This window comes from Bombina bombina, chromosome 2 (genome assembly GCF_027579735.1).
Source record: "Bombina bombina isolate aBomBom1 chromosome 2, aBomBom1.pri, whole genome shotgun sequence".
Classification (NCBI taxonomy): domain Eukaryota; kingdom Metazoa; phylum Chordata; class Amphibia; order Anura; family Bombinatoridae; genus Bombina; species Bombina bombina.
Genome location: NC_069500.1, coordinates 822,603,939 through 822,625,404, shown reverse-complemented (window position 1 = coordinate 822,625,404; position 21,466 = coordinate 822,603,939). Strand labels below are relative to the sequence as shown.

Below are 21,466 nucleotides of genomic sequence, written 5' to 3'. Positions count from 1 at the left end.
TAGCCCTATAAAAATAAAAAGTCCAGCCAAAACAAAAAAACACCTAGCCTACAATAAACTACCAATAGCCCTTACAAGGGCCTTTTGTAGGGCATAGCCCTAAGTTAAACAGCTCTTTTACCAGTAAAAAAAAAAAATACAAAGACCCCCAACAGTAAAACCCACCACCCAACCAACCTTCTAAAATAAAAAAAAACAACTCTAACAAAAACCTAAGCTACTCATTGCCCTGAAAATGGCATTTGTATGGGCATTGCCCTTAAAAGGGCATTTAGCTCTTTTAAAAAATGCCCAACCCCTAATCTAAAAAAAAAAAACCCACCCAAAAAAACCTAACACTAACCCCTCTTTAGGTACTCACAGTTGCTGAACTCTTGCTTGGAGGATCTTCATCCCGGCGGCATCTTTTATCTTCATTCCGGCGGCGCGGAGCGGGTCCATCCTAAAGACATGCGGAGCATCCTCTTCATACGGTCGCCGCCGTACACTGAATCTTCAATGCAAGGGAGCCTTTTCTAAATGGCATCCCTTGCATTCCTATTGGCTGAATTGATTTTGGAAATTCAAATCAGCCAATAGGATGAGAGCTACTGAAATCCTATTGGCTGTTCAAATCAGCCAATAGGATAAGAGGTACTGAAATTCTATTGACTAATTTGAACAGCCAATAACTAGGTAGTTATTATATAGTTAATAACTATTTACTAACTAGTCTACCTAGTTAAAATAAATACAAACTTACCTGTGAAATAAAACCTAAGCTAGCTACAATATAACTATTAGTTATATTGTATCTAGCTTAGGTTTTATTTCACAGGTAAGTATGTATTTAGTTTTAAATAGTTATTATTTAGTTAATAGTAGAGCGGCGGAATAGGGGTTAATATATTATACTGTGGGCGATGTAGGGGTGCGGGGGAATAGGGGTTAATAACTTTAGTATAGTGGCGGCGATATCGGGAGCGGCAGATTAGGGGTTAATAACTTTATTTAGGTGTCTGCAATGTCTGGGGCAGCAGATTAGAGGTTTATGTTAGGGTGTTAGGTTTAAATGTAACTTTTTTTTTCCCATAGACACCAATGGGTCTGTGTTATGGAGCTTTTCTTTCCGCGATCGCAGGTGTTAGGTTTTTCTCTAACCGCTCTCCCTATTGATGTCTATGGGGAAAGCGTGCACGAGCACGTCAAAACAGCGCTTGGAACTTTGCTGCGTTCGTTAAATTCCCTATAGCACGCATAACTCTACCTGATAGTTATTCATATTAATTAATCATTCCTTCGTGGATTACGCATTTCTAAACCGATCATCTAGCTAACACATTTATCCACTGCTAACTTCACCTACTATAGCTTTTTCCATAACCCTCTATTAAACTGTTTCTTCATAGCCACTCTTGTCCCAATAATCACTAAATGAGTATATGGCAACAATTTTTCAAAATGATTTGTATATTTATTTCTGCTGTTTCTTGGTTTTACGAAATGTTTTCTTCATGCCCTTTTTTCCCGCACTAACTGCTCTTTTTCTTCAGCCTATTTAGGTTTTGTTTTTCCCCCCACACGACTGCTCTATTCCTTCAGCCTATCCGTATACCCCACGCAGCTCCCCCATTATACACTTACAGTGGTTTCCACAGAACTACCATATATACAGAGGTAATCACATGTCAGGAGAATGCATAGGTTGCTGGTAGTTGTAGTCCAAATCCTTTTTGTGGTCCGCCTTCCCACCTCCTCTAAACTACAACTCCCATCAGTAAGTGTGTGGAGGGTGTGGAACGGATCTGCTGTGTTGGAGATATAGAGAACGGTGAGCTCAGCGATTAATTAATGGTTAATTAAAATGCAAGAAAGATATCTGCTTTACACAGCGTGTAACTTTATATCGTTGTAGCTCTTGACATCTGTGTGGTTAATTGTTGTATTCCTGTGTGTCTACGATGTATGAGTGTCACGTGTGTTCTAACAGTGTTTTCCCGTAGTATAATTAAAGTGATTGCACAGGCATAAAACATACATTTATTTTGTAAATGCATTATATTGTGATCATCACGATACCAGCTCAGTCGCGTATCCAAATATACGTATATACATTCTCCTTCCGTACGCTGGATCCAATTAAAAACAGACAAATTCCCAAGTGACCCTTGCATTTTTTCCAGTAGATGTAAAAATACTTTTATGTATTTCATAATTATGCAAAACTTGCACTCCATATACAATTCTCCCTTACAAACGTCCTTTATGTATACATGCGTATTCTTCTTGCACAATTTACTTTGTATCCATATTAATTTGCTATATATACATTTTTACATCCCCAATACTTACTGAATATAAAACAAGTGATGTGTAACGCCAAACATATTAGGATTTCTGTAGCTTCCTTACCAGAGCACATGAGAGTCAGTAAACTTCAGGAAATTTGATTAATCTTCAAGCAGAGAAAACATTGTATTTAGTCTGTAATGATTTAACACAATGGTAAAGGTATGCAAGTTCTGCATACTATCGTATGCCCTATGTAGATTCAGATGCGGTTCCCAATATGATGAATGTAAGTATTATTAGATAAATAATTGCATCACCCTATAGCATTTTATTTAAAGGGACATAAAATTGAAAAAAAAAAAATGTTCTAATGTGTTAGATCATTTTATTATTGCACTATGGCATTGGCTTGCATATAACTGTGTTTAACCTCTGCTAAGGGCATAAACACATAAAATCAGCTCTCAAACAGCAATGCAATGAAAGGCAATCTTGGAATCTATAATACACACAGAGAGATAGCTGGACACATCTGTTGATCCAGTGTCAAGAGCCATATGTGTGTAGCCACCAGTTGCCAGCTAGCTACCAATTGTTGCTGCTTTTGAGCCTTACTAGATATGCTTTTCATCAAAGGATACTTAAAGAACTAAGTAACATTTAAAATACAAGTCATTTAAACAGGCCAATAAAAATCCATGTGCTATTTGAAACATAAACATTTATTTGCCATTTTTTTGGGGATGGTGAGCGATGAACCAGGATTTGTTAGTCAAAAGGAAGAGAGTCCAAGAATCCAAATATTTAAACTTGAAAAGCTTTAATCCAAAGATGCGTTAAAAAACATATAACGATCACTCAACATGGTAGAAAAATAGAAATGGGTTATAAGCGCCTAGATAATAAGCTTACGCGTTTCGGCCGTAACCTTAGTCATAGCTCATTCTCAACATACACAGCTGTGAAATTAAAAGGAACTTACTTGACTGTGATTGGTCTCAAACTTAATTGGCGTTATTAACCCTGTGCTATACTAAGCTGTAAATTTATACATACTAGTGTCTACATAGAACATATGGTAAGCACAATTGTGAACAATTCATGACACAATATATGAATCTAATATAAAATAAGCAAAATACAGTCTAATGTGCATTGTGAACATATATAAATATACCATTTGTCCTTTACGACACACACTCGCCACTATAACTAGACGCACCTAGCAGGTTATCCCCCTGTATAACAGAATTTTTTCAGTATTTTGGGGACTAATTAAACACTCATTTACTAGTATCTTTTCTCCACATTCAATTGAGAACTTAAAGGGACACTCAGGTCAAATTAAATTTTCATGATTCAGATATAGCATGTAATATTAAACAACTTTCCAATTTACTTCCATTAAAAGAAAATGTGCACAGTCTTTTATATTTACACTTTTTGAGTCACCAGTTCCTACTGAGCATGTGCAGGAATTCACAGACTATACGTATATGCATTTGTGATTGGCTGATTGCTATCACATGGTACAGGGGGAGTGGAAATATACATGACTTTAAAATTTGTTAGAAAAAAATCTACTACTCATTTAAAATTCAGAATAAATGCTATTGTATTGCCATGTTATCTTGCATTTGTTGATTATGCAAATCTATTGTGTTTACTGGTCATTTAAAGTGCCATAAAGCATTTTGAGTTATGTGCATATTATAAAAGGGCTAACTGAAGTAAAACAGTGTAAAAAAAGTTTATAAGTATTTTAATAAAATTTCCAACAATCTGCAAAATGACTTTCACTTTAGTGTAGCCTGCTCCACCCACCTTATCAGTGTCCTACTCCAAACCCTGGGGTATCATGTAACAAAGTGTGCTTTTGAGGATAATTACTTTTGCAAGAGGCTTGATTGTTTCCATGTCATATGCTTTGTGAAAGCTTTAGCATTATAATGTGAACTGCTTTAGTCAAGTGTCATGTTACTCTGCCCGTGCCGTGCACGAGTGTGTTCTGCTGAAGCTATGGCCTGGATAGCACCTTCCATTTATGGAAATGCCAAGGGGGGAGCTTGCTGCAAACAAAACTATGTCTGAATTAAAGGGGTTAATAGGGGTTAAAACAGAAACCGTTCTGCAGGTAAACTTTGGCTGCATTATTATATATTTAGAAACTTATGTTAGTTCAACAATATCTTGTATCATTTAGGCAATATGCACACGTCATAATACAGCTTATACATGCAACCTAAATATATTTTTATATAATTTTTAATACTTTTGTATATACAGTACCCTCAGAAAGCTAGTACAGTACTCTAATAATATAAAAATGCCTTTTTTAAAAAAAATAAATATAGACTATTATTTGCATTTAGAATTTAAGAACCAGTCCAAAGACTGAATTTGTTGACATTATTTTATGTTTAAATATTTTTTATTAAAGTTTGCAAAGATTTATGAAGTACATTTACATCAAAATTTGCCAATTACATTTTCAAATGAATTGAAAATAAAACACATCGTAATAACAAAACATAACATATATGGTGTCCTAGACCACGCTCTATTGACACATTATTTTAAAGGGACAGGAAACCCAGAATTTTTCTTTCATGATTTAGATAGAGAATACAATTTTAAACAACATTCCAATTTACTTCTGTTATCTAATTTGCTTAATTATTTTGGTATCCTTTGTTGAAGAAACAGCAATGCACATGTGTGTGCCAATAACACAAGGCATCTTTGTGTAGCCACCAATCAGCAGCTCTTGAGTCTATTTAAGTATGCTTTTCAACAATGGCTATCAGGAGAATGAAGTAAATTTGAAAGTTGTTTTTAAAATTTAAGGAAAAAAGGGTTTTGTTTCTCTTTAAAGGGACGTTAAACACTAAATAAATGCTAGATAGAATGATGCATTCAAATAAAAGATTAGTCTGAGAATAACATGTAGATGTATTTTTTAAAGTTTTATTAGCAGTTTAAATATTGACAAAATAGGTGTTTAAGTTTTAGTGTCTACTAAACAATGGGAGCTGCCATGTTGTAACCTAGGTTACTTTGTCTGCTGTGTCCAATTAGGGACAGTTATAAATAGGTCACAAGAGTGTGCAGCCAATGGCTGTGTGGAATTTAACAGTGTTCTGCACTTCCATTTCTAACAGCAAATGAAAAGCTCACAATTTCAGAATAGAATTACAGAAAAGGGGACAAAATAAATAATGTAAGTATATTGCAGATTTTGTTTTTAATTATGTATACAGTTTTATCATTTTATATTGCCATCTCAAAGTGTTTAATGTCCCTTTAAGTAACGTATCAGAAATAGATATCTCTGTCATGTTTTCTGGTAACTTTATGTTCTCAAACATTTTGTTTACCTTGAGACACTGACATTTTGTTTGTCTTTGCAAAGTTTTGAAATGTAAATTATTCCAATAGTACCACATGATCTTATCAGATAAAGTAAAAAAAAATATTCAGCTTTAGTTTATGCTGGTGTATATAGAGAGTGTGCTGGGTGACATTTTGAAGTAGCCATGTGGGGGCAGATTAATACTTTGATGTTGGTGGTGTGCCCATCAAATAGGTTCTGGAGAGAACTCTGTATTGAGTAAAAAATAGATATTTAGCTTATAATGTATTTTTAAGGACTTTCATAGCTAAAATAATTGACAGACACACACGTCAACAAAGGCAGAAGTGATTCATTTCACAAAGAACCCTTGTCCAGTCTCTCTATTCTGACGTAAAAATAGATATTGCACCTTTCTTGTCATTATGACTCATTCGTGTTAATCAAACTACTTCTTTTAACATTGGCATAGTCAGGCATTAAAACACTTGCTAGTCCCTGTACAAACCTACTATACTAGGATGTTAATAGATTACCGTCACAGACATGATATTAAATGTATAAACAATTTATGTTCCAGTTATCTTAGACTGAAAAAAATAGTTGTATAATCAGAAAAGAAGACTAGTAGATGGGATTATTATTTGAGGTGTTGGTTGTGGAATTATTTTATTATTATATGAATGCTCATTGGTAACTAAATGCAATGTTCTCCACAATATTTTGCCAGCTGGGTGGCATTATGAAGTAGCCGGGCGGGGGCAGTGTTATATATTCTAATATTATATCATTTTCTGCTATGCAAAGCACAAATTAATTACATTATTTAACATACATGTATTTAATTATAATTTAATAATTATAATATTAGCTAAAATATTAGCCGGGTGTTGCACCCACTCAAAAGGTCCTGAGGGTAACACTGATATGTATGAATACCTCCCAACATTTGTGGTTAGGTATTAGGAACCCAGGAGGTTGAGAGGAGCCGTTGTGGTTTTGTGGGAGGGGCCAGGTTGGGCTAAGGTCACTATTGGATAGTAGGCGGGTAATGGGAGTGTCTAAGCACTAGTAGGCATGTCTGGGTGGCCTGTGGGTGGGGCTAAGGGAAATTCTGAAAAGAGGGACATGGTTGCCTCAAAGGGACAGCAGGACAGAGGTCAGAATTAGGAACTGTCCCACTCAGAAACAATTGGGAGGTCTGTGTATGACCCACGCAAAGGGATTAGATATTCTTAAAAGGACAACACTTTGAGGTTGTTATATAAAATGTGTAATAAAAAAAAAAAACAGTTGCAATATACTTTCATTATTTTGCTCCCTTTTTAATGTAATTTAACTTAGAAACCTTGACATGCACTCTTCAGAATCCTAAATGCTAACTTTACAACTCTTCTATCCCTGATTGGACTTAGCAGGGAAGATTACTTGTTAACAAGCCTGTGTTGGTTCTTCTATAAATGACAAGTGGCAGGTGGAATTTGGATTTGAAAAACAATTGCAGCAATAAAAATGTTAATTTGTTTTAAAAAAAAAAAACTTGTTCTAATGTAATAACTTTGCGTTCTGCTGAAGAATCAATGCTTATCACTCAAATAATGTTTGTATACATTTTGTTACCGTCTCCTATAAAAAGTAGAGATCATCCTGTAGTACAGATCTAAAGACATGGCCTTATACAAAATCTAAATTTTTACCAAGGATTTACAGTTCCTTCTTGCATGGCTCCATCAATATCACAAATATTCAAACAAAAACAAAACAACAGAAAACAACACAGAACAAAACAGCAGAAAACAAGACAACACAAATACTTTGACCTCAGTATTTTCTCCCTAATTCTTAAAAGAGGTCTAGCTAGAACTTGATAAGATACCTTTTGTTTCTACCAAGAGTAGGGGATAATAAAATAATGAAACAACTTGTATAGGTAAACCTAGCAATACTCACTTAATTCATCCTAGTAATTCGTTCTTAAAGGGCCATTATACACTCATTTTTCTTTTTATAAAGCCCATAGTTTTTTTTAGTTTTTTTTTTTTAAATGTATAAGTTTGCTTATTTTTAAATAACATTGCTCTGATTTTCAGACTCCTAACCAAGCCCCAAAGTTTTATGAGAATACCGTCAGCTACCTTCTCCAGCTTGCTCCTGTTTGTGTAAAGGGTCTTTTCATATGCAAAAGAAGGGGGAGGGTCTTATTTCTCATTTGCAGTGGGCTTTCCAGCTGCCTTTTCAACAAAGCTAAACTGAGAGCTTCTAAGTACGTTTTTAAACCGTTTTATACTGGATTTTTATATCAGTATCTGTGCATCTTAGCCTTAATAGTAGTGTATATTACATGCAGTTATATGAAAATGAGTGTATACTGTCCCTTTAATTCATACAATATCAAAGCTCATAGCTGAGGACCTATGAACAGCAGCACTGAGAAATAAACAAAACAAAACCTGTAAACAACGTACCTCTACTCTTCCGAGGGAAAAAAAAGAAGGGGGGGGGTGATCTTAACCGGTTCTTCACCAGATATTTAATAAAACAATCTCTGAGTTTCTAGACTCGAAGATCAGATAATCCCTTTCCTGTTGTGGTAAGGTCCTTATAAGCGATGCCCATTTAAAAAAAAAAAATGAAACTGTCTTTTTCTGAGTTCATATCGGTATTTAGTTGTTCTAGAATACAATATTTTTTTAAATAGTTCTTGATCTCGCTTATATTTAAGGGTCTTTTATTTTTCCATCTCTTGAGAATTAAATTCTTGGTAGCTATAATTAATAATTCTATTATTAACTAACATTCTGCTAGATTACAAGTTTTGCGTTCTGAGTGAAAAAGCTTCATAACGATGCTTTTTCACTACCGCTGGTATTACGAGTTTTGCAGGTATATCTGTACCGCACACTTTTTTGTCCGTAACGCAATGTAACTACCGCAGCTTTCAAAAAGTCCTTTTTCAATGGGACTTCCACAGCGCCGGTATTACGAGTTTGCCTGTCTGGCCAAAAAGGGAGCGGTACAGCCTATACCGTCAAGATCTGTACCGTAAACTGAAAGTCAGTAGTTATGGGTTTTATGCTACAGAGCTGTAGCCTAAAACTCATAACTAAAGTGCTAAAAAGTACACTAACACCCATAAACTACCTATTAACCCCTAAACCGAGGCCCTCCCGCATCGCACACACTAAAATCAAATTATTAACCTTTAATCTGCCGCTCCTGACATCGCCACCACTATAATAAACATATTAACCCTTAAACTGCCGCACTCCCGCATTGCAAACTCTAGTTATATATTATTAACCCCTAATCTGCTGTCCCTAACATCGCCGCAAACTACATTACTGTTATTAACCCCTAATCTGCTATCCCCAAAAACGCTGCCACTATACTAAAGTTATTAACCCTAAACCTAACCCTAAGTCTAACCCTAACACCAACTAACTTTAACATAATATAAATTATTCCAAATAAAAATTACAATTACTACCTAAATAATTCCTATTTAAAACTAAATACCTGTAAAATAAAACCTAAGTTAGCTACAAATAACTAATAGTTACATTGTATCTAGCTTAGGGTTTATTTTTATTTCACAGCTAAGTTTGTATTTATTTTAACTAGGTAGACTAGTTAGTAAATAGTTATTAACTATTTACTATCTACCTAGTTAAAATAAATACAAATTTACCTGTAAAATAAAACTTAACCTGTCTTACACTAACACCTAACCTTACACTACAATTAAATACATTACATTAATTAAATACAATTAACTAAATAAAACAAACAAACACTAAATTACACAAAATAAAACTAAACTAAACTGCCAATAGCCCTTAAAAGGGCCTTTTGCGGGGCATTGCCCCAAAGAAATCGGCTCTTTTACCTGTAAAAAAAAAAAAAATACAAACAACCCCCCCAACAGTAAAACCCACACAACCAAACCCCCCCAAATAAAATCCTATCTAAAAAACCTAAGCTCCCCATTGCCCGTAAAAGGGCCCAAACCCTAAGCTAAAAATAAAACCCACCCAATAAACCCTTAAAAAAAAACAACTAAGACTAAAATCCACTTACAGTTTTTGAAGACCGGACATCCATCCTCAATGAAGCCGGGAGAAGTCTTCATCCAAGCAAAAAGAAGTGGTCCTCCAGGTGGGCAGAAGTCTTCATCCAGACGGCATCTTCTATCTTCATCCCGACACGGAGCGGTTCCATCTTCAAGACATCCGGCGCAGAGCATCCTCTTCATACGGTCCCAGCCGTACACTGAAGGTTCCTTTTAAATGGCGTCATCCAAGATGGCATCCCTTGAATTCCGATTGGCTGATAGAATTCTATCAGCCAATCGGATTTAAAGGGGAAAAAATCCTATTGGCTGATACAATCAGCCAATAGGATTTCGCTTCAATCCTATTGGCTGATCCAATCAGCCAATAGGATTGAGCTTGCATTCTGTTGATTGGAACAGCCAATCGAATCCAATCCTATTGGCTTATTGCATCAGCCAATAGTATTTTTTCATTTTATCAGCCAATCGGAATTCAAGGGACGCCATCTTGGATGACGCCATTTAAAGGAACCTTCAGTGTACAGCTGGGATAGTATGAAGAGGCTGTCGTCCCCCCCCCCCCCCCGGATGTCTTGAAGATGGAGCCGCTCCACGTCGGAAGGATGAAGATAGAAGATGCCGTCTGGATGAAGATTTCTGCCCGCCTGGAGGACCACTTCTTTCCGCTTGGATGAAGACTTCTCCTGGCTTCGTTGAGGATGGCTGTCCGGTCTTCAAAAACTCTAAGTGGATCTTCGGGGGTTAGTATTAGGTTTTTTTTTATGGGTTTATTGGGTGGGTTTTATTTTTAGATTAGGGTTTGGGCTGAAAAAGAGCTAAATGCCCTTTTAAGGACAATGCCCATCCAAACGCCCTTTTCAGGGCAATGGGGAGCTTAGGTTTTTTTGATAGGATTTTATTTCGGGGATTTGGTTGTGTGGGTGGTGGGTTTTACGGTTGGGGGGTTGTTTGTATTTTTTTACAGGTAAAAGAGCTGATTTCTTTGGGGCAATGCCCCGCAAAAGGCCCTTTTAAGGGCTATTGGCAGTTAGTTTAGGCTAGTGGGTTTTTTATTTTGGGGGGTGGGCTTTTTTTAAATTTTGATAGGGCTATTAGATTTGGTGTAATTAGTTTAAATATTTGATCATTTCTTTTTTATTTTGTGTAATTTAGTGTTTTTTTTTGTAATTTAGTTTAATTATATTTAATTAATGTAATTTATTTAATTGTAGTGTAAGGTTAGGTGTTAGTGTAAGACAGGTTAGGTTTTATTTTACAGGTACATTTGTATTTATTTTAACTAGGTAGCTAGTAAATAGTTAATAGCGATTCTACCTAGTTAAAATAAATATAAACTTGTCTGTGAAATAAAAATAAAACCTAAGCTAGCTACAATGTAACTATTAGTTATATTGTAGCTAGCTTAGGGTTTATTTTATAGGTAAGTCTTTAGTTTTAAATATGAATTAGTTAGGTAATGATAGTAATTTTTATTTAGATTTATTTTAATTATATTAAAGTTAGTGGGTGTTAGGGTTAGACTTAGGGTTAGGTTTAGGGGTTAATAACTTTAGTATAGTGGCGGCAACGTTGGGGCGGCAGATTAGGGGTTAATAAGTGTAATGTAGGTGTCGGCGATGTAGGGGGCGGCAGATTAGGAGTGTTTAGACTCAGGGTTTATGTTGGGGTGTTAGGTGTAAACATAACTTTTCTTTCCCCATTGTAATCAATGGGGCTGTGTTACGGAGTTTTACGCTCCTTCATTTCAGGTGTTAGGCTTTCTTTTAGCTGGCTTTCCCCATTGATGTCTACGGGGAAATTGTGCACGAGCACGTAAAACCAGCTCAAAACAGCGCTGGTATTTGTGTGCGGTATGGAGCTCAATTTTGCTCAACGCTGCCATATTGCCTGCTGACGCCGGGTTTTTGCAAACCTGTAATAGCAGCGCTATAGGGAGGTGAGCGGTGGCAATAACTTGCACGTTAGCACCGAGCCGCTCATAACGCAAAACTCGTAATCTAGCCGATTGAGTCTAAATTCATCAGAAAAACTGCATCTTCTACAGAGATGTAGTTCTCTGAAATCTTAAGAGTTCTTAGGATTTAGTGATCAAGTCTATACCATAGCTGTCGTATTTTCAGGCATGACCATATCATATGGATTATTTCAGCTGCAATTAAAGGGACAGTCTACACCAGAATTTTTATTGTTTTAAAAGATAGATAATCCCTTTATTACCCATTCCCCAGTTTTGCATAACTAACACAGTTATATTAATATACTTTTAACCTCTGTGATTATCTTGTATCTAAGCCTCTGCAAACTGCCCCTTTATTTCAGTTCTTTTGACAGACTTGCAGTTTAGCCAATCAGTGCCTGCTCCCAGATAACTTCACGTGCACAAGCACAGTGTTATTTATATGAAATACATGAACTAACACCCTCTAGTGGTGAAAAACTCTTAAAATGCATTCTGAAAAGAGGTGGCCTTCAAGGTCTAAGAAATTAGCATATGAACCTTCTAGGTTAAGCTTTCAACTAAGAATACCAAGAGAACAAAGCAAAATTGTGATAAAAGTAAATTGGAAAATTGTTTAAAATTACATGCTCTATCTGAATCATGAAAGTTTATTTTGGCCTAGACTGTCCCTTTAAGGCATATTTTGGGCATTTATTATATTTAGGGTTATACTATTTATAACCCTTTTCAGGGGTATAATAGGTATGATATAATAATTTCAGGTGGGTCTCTCTCCAGTCAGCAGACAACGTAATCTGTTTTATTTTATTTATAGACCGTTTTATAGAGTCCGCCGAGATATTACTTACCGGAATTAGATTTCCCCATTTCATGGCCATGTCCATTAAATTCATTTTGCCCCTTTGTGAAACTAGGAGATTATTACCACGTAGAGATTGAAAACATACTGTTTTTGGCCAACACTGGCCAGCCATCGAGCTTCCCCCATGTCCATCTCCAAGAAAAATCGTTAGCCTTACTAAACACATAATGCCTTGCTTGTAAGTAGGCAAACAAATCACAGTGCTCAAGATTAAATTCCTGCTTCAATATATCAAATGTTTTAATACTCTGCAAATCCTGGTCTATAAATTGATGCAGGAAAATCAGGCCCTTCCTCTGCCAAGTAGAGAATAAGGGGTTCTGTGTACCATTTTGAAACTGGGGTTCCCAAGAAGTTTTGAAAATGTTTATGTGTTGATATGCTATTGTACAGCAAGACAACAGAAATATCTTGTAATTAGGAGGAGTTTTGTTTCCCTCTAACATTGCGCACTAGGCGTGCTCCAGAGCTGGTTCTGAGTAGGACACGGATAGTGATTGGAAGTCGCATGTATTTGCTGCTCTTGATCTGGCTTTTCAGCTGTGTTCTTCTCAAAAGTGCAAGTTTATTTGCCTTAGTTTGGTTTTAACACACAGTTGGCATTTATGGAATAACACGTTTTCTTTCATGATTCAGATAGAGCATTTGATTTTAAACAACTTTCTAATTTACTTCTATTATCAAATTTTCTCCGTTCACTTGGTATCCTGACCATGTGTAGCACTGTTGTGTCTATTAGATGTCTGGCCATGTGTAACACTGTTGTGTCTATTAGATGTCTGGCCATGTGTAACACTGTTGTGTCTATTAGATGTCTGGCCACATGTAACACTGTTGTGTCTATTGGATGCCTGGCCACGTGTAGAACTGTTGTGTCTATTAGATGCCTGACCATGTGTAGCACTGTTGTGTCTATTAGATGCCTGATCATGTGTAACACTGTTGTGTCTATTAGATGCCTGATCATTTGTAGCACTGTTGTGTCTATTAGATGCCTGACCATGTGTAGCACTGTTGTGTCTATTAGATGCCTGACCATGTGTAGCACTGTTGTGTCAATTAGATGCCTGATCATGTGTAGCACTGTTGTGTCTATTAATGTCTGATCATGTGTAACACTGTTGTGTCTATTAGATGCCTGGCCATGTGTAACACTGTTGTGTCTATTAGATGTCTGGCCATGTGTAACACTGTTGTGTCTATTAGATGTCTGGCCATGTGTAACACTGTTGTGTCTATTAGATGCATGGCCACGTGTAGCACTGTTGTGTCTATTGGATGCCTGACCACGTGTAGCACTGTTGTGTCTATTAGATGCCTAATCATGTGTAGCACTGTTCTGTCTATTAATGTCTGATCATGTGTAACACTGTTCTGTCTATTAAGTGCCTGGCCATGTGTAACACTGTTGTGTCTATTAGATGCCTGGCCATGTGTAACACTGTTGTGTCTATTAGATGCCTGGCCATGTGTAACACTGTTGTGTCTATTAATGTCTGGCCATGTGTAACACTGTTGTGTCTATTAGATGTCTGGCCATGTGTAACACTGTTGTGTCTATTAGATGTCTGACCATGTGTAACACTGTTGTGTCTATTAGATGCCTGGCCATGTGTAACACTGTTGTGTCAATTAATGTCTGACCACGTGTAGCACTGTTGTGTCTATTAATGTCTGATCATGTGTAACACTGTTGTGTCTATTAGATGCCTGATCATGTGTAACACTGTCTTTTTTTTTAGGTGAGATTCGCCTACAACATTAGGAAGCATTGTGTGTCTCTTTTAGCCCAGCCATCAAACACAGTCCTCTAGGTAAGTTTCTTCATCTGGTTTGTGATTTAACCCAATTTTTCTGGAGCAAGGAACTTGTCTTTATTTTGGAACCAATCGGGATTGGAATGAGAAGTGAATAGATTTGTTTGTGATAACTTCACTTGCAGAATTTAATAATCTGTTTATAATCTATTTCTGTTTGTTTAGGTGCTGTTGCTCCATTTCTTAGTAAATTTGAATTGTAAATATGACAGGTAAGTGTTTAACACATCATTTTACTTAAACCGCAAACTCATCTTCCCAGTATCTGTAGTATACAATATGGGTGTTTCTGGTCACTCTAGCAGATATAACTATTTCTTATACTCAGCATCATTACTATATTGTGCTGCTAGTTACAGCATACAATATTCACACTATAATGCCCCTCCTAAAGCCATTTTTAATGTATGTTTAGGTAATAAAGCCTAAACACAAAATAATTATTTCAAGAGCATTTAAAACTGCAGTTAACCTCAGTATGTAAATTCCCCATTAAATCATTTTTTTACATTTGTTTTTTGAACTGTCATTACTCATTTACCTGCTTTTCCTTCAAGTAAACCCTTTCCCTCTTGCATGTTACACAGTGCTTGTTTGATGTGCGCAGGAGCAAATTTATAAAAATTTGTACCTAACTGACCACAGCAAAACAGCAATCAAGGGAACTATCCTTGGATGACAAAACAATGCAAATTTTGCTGAAAAGTATAAAAAAAGACATTTGAAATGCTTTTTTTTAAAAAAATATTTAGGCGTAGATTACAAGTCAAGCATGAGTAGTGAACTATTTTGCTCTTGAACTTGCGCAAACAATAACACAATCAGTTATTAGACGTTGTTGGATACAAAGCATTTTTAACACACCTGATACATAAAAATGGTGTCCTGTGCTTTCAGTGGAAAGCGACAGTAGCGCACTGCCTCAGTCATCTGCTCGTCAACTGCACAATTCAAAATACCGCTTTCGTATTTAGCGCTTTTGAAAAACAGGTATTGACTTTGATTGCTTGCTATTGTCCACCCAAAACCATGTGTATAGCAACATCTTAACAAAAAGTCAGCTACACTTGAACAGAATTATTGCGCTCCATTGGTTTATCACTCAAGTGTTACCGTGCATGAATTTTAGTGCGTTCCCTCATAAAAAATGTATTATATGAGGAAAGAACTTTATACTACTGCACACACAATATAAATTTCCCATGAGACATTAAACACTTTCAGATATCAAAATAAAATGTTTAATTATGTGTTGTAAAACAACTTTACAAGAAACTTTCATAATTTTAATTTTGTTTTGTTCCCTTTCTTCTGTAATTTAATTCTGAATATTGTGTGCTGTTAAAAGTGCAGACATAGCTGTATTCTACACAGTCATTGGCTGCACACTCTAGTAAGCTATTTATAACTGTCCCTTATTGGCCATAGCAGAAAAAGAAACCTAAGTTACAATATGACAGCGCCCACTACTTTATGGACATTAAAATGCTCAGGAGAGTGCACACGTCTTTAGTATTCTGTGGCAGCAGTGTTTTGCAACATTGTATAACAAAGCTACAAATAATGTTGTAAAACACTGCTGCCATAGAGTACTAAAGACACATGCACACTCCTGAGCTCTTATGAGCCTACCTAGTTTTACTCTTCATTAAAAGATACCAAGAGAATGAAGCAAATTTGATAACAGAAGTACATTGGAAAGTTGTTTAATATTGCATGCTCTATCCGAATCCTGAAAGTTTAATTTGACTTTACTGTCTCTTTTTTGCAAATCTAAGGCAGAAGTTATATGTAAATTTTTCCCTTTGTTATTAAAATGATTTAACAATGTGTGCTTGCTTTTCCGCAGATCACCCCAATAACTTTCCTCCATTGCCTAAATTCATCCCTTTACGGCCCTGCTTTTACCAGAATTTTGATGAAGATATTCCACCAGAGCACAGGACCCTGGTACGGCGGATCTACCACCTTTGGATATGTGCGTATACATTTATACTAGAATATCTATAAGTATTAGATATACTTGTTTGCACAAATTGCACAGCCCCAAACCTTACTTGATTCTGACATTCCATTGGGTACATTGCGTTTTATAGAGATACCAGTCCTAAAAATCTTGTACACGGGCCAAAATCCGCATCCACTTGGATTCCTTCCCTGCTGCTCTCAACTTTTTATTTTTTTCTGTAGTACAGCAGTCCCATCCGCCCCCTCTTGCTCGCGCCCCCCCCCTCTCTGCTGTCTGATTCTCACTGACTGACCCTCACTTAGGGCCAGGTATGTTTGTCTCGCGCTGCAGTCTCTACTGCGCATGACTGCATCGGACAAACACACCTGGCCTTTTTTAATATAGGATTAGTTGCACAACAGCTGACAATACTCTGTATGTAGGACACAAAGAAGTGAAAAACTGCACAAGTTGATACAAATTCTGTGAAGCTTGTTTCCTTCCTTTTTTGTTAATAGGCTTCATAGAATAGCATAGGGATTTGTATTATTTTTTTAACAATATTTGCTATTCTTAGTGAATCTAGATATTGGTATCTGTGTGTACAACAGTCTATGGAGCCATCAGTCTGCATCACAATACTAGTATGTAAATCTGTGTAGTACCCAGAGCTGTCTAACCTTTTTGCCATGGTACAACAGTGATTTTTTTTTTTTTTTTACTAGGAGAGCTGGTGAGCAAACTGTATACTTTTAAATGAAACAATAAATAATATTATTATTATTAGTGTTCTCCCTAAGACCAAGTAGTTTCTACTGATCAACTGGATACAATTTAAGACAATAATAAGCTAAAATTATTATTATTATTATTTTTATTATATCAATTTCTTTTATATATAAATAATACTTAAGCTATTTATAATTTCATAATTTAACATAAATTGAGTTAGAGATATGAAACCCCAATTTTTTTTTCTTACATGATTTAAACAACTTTCTAATACCATTTTTTTTTTGGGGTATCCTTTGTTGAAAAGCAGGAATGTAAGCTCAGGAGCATACACATGTCTAGAGCACTATATGACACCACTATTTCCTGTCATGTAGTGCTCCAGACACCTACCTAGGTATCTCTTCAACAAAGAGTTCCATGGGGAAAAAAGCAAATTCGATAAAAGAATTGGAAACATTTTTTTAAATGGTCTGTTCTGTCTGAATCACAAAAGGAAATGTTTAGGTTTCATATCCCTTTAATGATAATTTGTGCAATAAACATTGTAAAAGAAATAAAACATTTATAAATAACTGAGCATTTTATTATAGTATTACACCGCCCCCACTGGGTACTTAATATTGCCACACTGTTGGCTAAATGTTCTATGGAGAACACTGTTAACCCGTTCTGTTATACATTTAGCAGAACACATTGCCTGTGTTTCTAGGAATATTAAAATATAATATTATTGATACATTCATCAGACACATGAAATGTTCAAGTTAAAGATGTATAGGGATAGATAAAAAAAACCATTGTAGGGCTGCCTTGTTGCCCCGTGTCTTATGTTGGATAAGCTAGGTATAGTTGCATCTAACTATATCACTATGTGACTGCAGAGTGCAGTTACTGCTCATATTTGGCCAGCAGCAGCCAATGGCGTTACATTCTAAAAACCAGTCAGAATACTGAAAAAGCAGTGCTTTGATTTACAATGTGTCTAATTAAAGATTTTTTTTGAGAGATGTTTTTTTTTAATTAGAAAGCAAATTAGCCCTCAATTTTCTGCTAGTAATCCAATGCATAAATGTGTTAATTAGAGACACCTTCGCCTTTAGAAAAGTCATTTAATTCCTATGTTATTCTAGCATCTCCAAAACTTTAAGGGACATGAAACTTTGCTTTGTTCTCTTGGTATTCCTTGTTGAAGAGCATACCTAGGTAGGCAGCGTGCATATGTGTAGAGCATGACATGGCAGCAAACACTGCTGTCATCTAGTGCTCTTGCTAATGTATAACATTGTTTAAAGCATTCTTTCAAACAGCAGACATGTGCACGGCCTTGAGCTACCTACTTGATTTTCAACAGAGGATACCAAAAGAACAAAATACATTTCATAATATAAATAATCTGGGATTTTATTTTTTTTTAATTTTACACTCTTTCTGAATAACGAAGGAAATTTTTTGGGCTTCGTGTCCCTTTAATAAACCTTATTATAATGCTCTGAATTATTAAAAAAAACATTTGGTTTTGTGTCCCTTTAAACACATGTCCATGGTTATTTTTTTATTTAAAAAGATTTATTAGAAAAGGGAAAGTCAAAATGTATCTAATAAATGTATCTAATAAATGTATCTAATAAATGTATCTAATAAATGTATCTTTCAGATAGTCAACAGAATGAAGAAAGTTTCAAGCTTTCAAATGACACCAATATCTTATTATGACAAAACTGATTCTAGTTTATTGTTCATAAAGTTTATGGGGATTTTTGTAGATAATTCCATGTTTTCCTAAAGGATTTAGCCACCAATCAGCAAGCGCTACCCAAGTGCTGAACCTAAAATGGGCCAGCTCCTAAGCTTTACATTCCTGCTTTTCAAATAAAGATACCAAGAAAAATTGATAATAGGAGTAAATTAGAATGTTGCTTAAAATTGCATGCTCTGAGTCATGAAAGAAAAAAAAAAATCTGGGTTTAGTATCCCTTTAAGTGTTTACAAATGCAATACACACCACCACTAGTAAGCAGCCAGGGTGCTTGAATCCTGATGCTCTAGACGCGCGTAGCATATGTGCGTATGTCTCTAAAACAGGAATAACTTTTACTAGAAGCACTTTTGCTAATGGAAGTATATTGAAAATATGTTTCTATTTGAAATTGTATTGCACCCATGTGAATTTGAATTGTGACCTTTTTTCCTTTTAAAGTGTAGAAGGGGAGGTGGACACAGAAGACATTTAGGGGGCGATTTACCATCTGTCGAACGGACATGATACGCTGCAGCGAGCATGTCCGCCCGACACCGCTGAATGCCGACAGCATATACTGTCGGCATTTAACACTGCACAAGCAGTTCTGGTGAACTGCTTGTGCAATGCCGCCCCCTGCAGATTCGCTGCCAATTGGTCGTTAGCAGGGGGTGTCAATCAACCCGATCATATAGAATCGGGTTGATTGCTGTTTGCTGCTCAAGTAACTCGCTGTTTCCGGCGAGAGTTATTTCAGTTGTATGTGAAGAGTCAGGTAATTCAGACATACTTTCTGCTCTACCCTGATAATAAGGCACTCAGCAGTATGTGTTTGCTTGCTGACAATACTAGGAAGCTCATTAATGCATCCTTCCTTGTCCTCTCCCTGAACTGTATCATATGGAGTCATATGTGTTTCCTCCCTACATTCTTTAATGTGGGGGAGGAACATGGGCTGTTAAAAAAAATGTATAGAGCCATTTTGAAGAGGAAATATAGGATAAGCATATTATATCCTACATGTGATGTTTAATTAAAGAGACAGTCAAGCCAAAATTAAGCTTTCAGGATTCAGATAGAGCACATAATTTTAAACAACTTCCCAATCAATTTCTATGATCTAATTTTGCTTTGTTTTCATGGTATCCTTTATTTAAAAAAATCATACTAAGATAGGTTCAGGAGCAGCAATGCCCTATTGGCGCTAGCTGTTGGTCAGTGACTGCACATATATGCTTCTTGTTACAAGCTCACCTAATATGCTCAGCTAGCTCCCAGCAGTACATGGTTTCTTTGCCAACAATGGATACCAAGAGAATAAAGTTAGATAATAGAAGTAAATTGGAAAGTTGTTTAAAAAAGTCTACTCTGTCTAAATCATAAATAAAATACATTTTAGGTTTCATGTTGCTTTTATTAATGTTCGTGTTCCTTTTTTAAGACGTTGGGAAATTAATGTTCATAGGAGGGAGATTTAGAAGAGACTGAAGATTGTAATGGAAAAGGTGTCAAGGGTCCTTGTCAGCTATTAAGTTTTAAGGGACATTAAACACTAAACAATGTCATGCCCCTCTCTCTAATCACAAGGGCTGCCATTATGGAGCCTAGCTTAATACTGCTGGTATCTGAAGCAGAGTTACTGCACATGTGCAAACATCAGCACTGGAATGTAGTGAAAGACAGATTTTAGTAGTAGATTTTTTTTTTTTCTGACAAATTCATTTATGTCTATTTCCACTCCTGTATCATGTGACAGCCATCAGCCAATCACAAATGTATATACGTATATTCTGTTATTTCTTGCACATGCTCAATAGGAGCTTGTGACAAAAAAAACACTCTTAACGGACGTAAATCCAGGTTAACTCCATGTGGGAAATCATTTACACCAGTTTAATGCAGTCACTAGGAAGAGGGGAAAAAAAGGCTAGAATGTGCAATGTGACCACCTATTAACAACAGGGATAGGAAACTGTCATTATCGCTGTATAGCAGCCCTCGTGCAAAATAGCAGCTATTACTCTTGCTTGATAATTGTTGCATTGCATCCATTTTGTGTGGTTCAAATTTGATCTTGTGCAAGCTGCTATTGATAGCAACAAGGTTGTCACATTGTCTCTAGAATAGTATCTAGCTTTATGTGTGTATGTATGTGTGTGTGTATATATATATATATATATATATATATATATATATATATATATAGTGTTTGCTTATTTAACAACATGAAAACAAGAATAGAATAACCAGTTAAAACTAATTCAAGGATTCCACACGTTTATCAGAAGCTATAGTAATTCCCCTGAACCTCCATGTCACTGAAACTGCATAGGGGAACCTTATATCTTCTATCAAACTGCACTTATATGCAAAAAATAATGCTGCATCTGACCTCTCGTATTATTGTCTATAACACTCTGTAACTATGTTTCTCTGTTATTGATTTTTCTGTTTTGTCATCTAAAATCAAAATCTTTACACCACCTTTTTTAAAGTGATTGCAAACAGAAATCACTAAAATATATTTATCGTTGTGCCTCACTCAGTACAACTATTTAGTATCCCAAATATTCACTATTAATAAGAGGACCTCTCAAACCCCAATGTTTTTTCTATCTCAAAATGGCTCCAATGTCTATACGACAATTCTCCCAAGCCTGAGGAACTGATTCATAGATATTCATTTTCTCTACTGTAGTGGGTGACTTGCA

The 21,466-nt window shown here is 35.9% G+C and overlaps 1 protein-coding gene across 1 annotated transcript in view; it reads left to right on the top strand.

Moving 5' to 3' along the window:
- Positions 1-1,729: 1,729 nt before the first annotated feature.
- The window catches only part of SCAMP4 (secretory carrier membrane protein 4), an 89,954-nt gene continuing 70,217 nt past the window's right edge, over positions 1,730-21,466 (top strand). The window contains exons 1-4 of the mRNA XM_053703083.1: positions 1,730-1,810; positions 14,260-14,331; positions 14,500-14,546; positions 16,184-16,312. Of these exons, the coding sequence (XP_053559058.1) occupies positions 14,540-14,546; positions 16,184-16,312 (136 nt within the window). The 5' untranslated portion in view covers positions 1,730-1,810; positions 14,260-14,331; positions 14,500-14,539. The remainder of the gene's footprint in view (positions 1,811-14,259; positions 14,332-14,499; positions 14,547-16,183; positions 16,313-21,466) is intronic.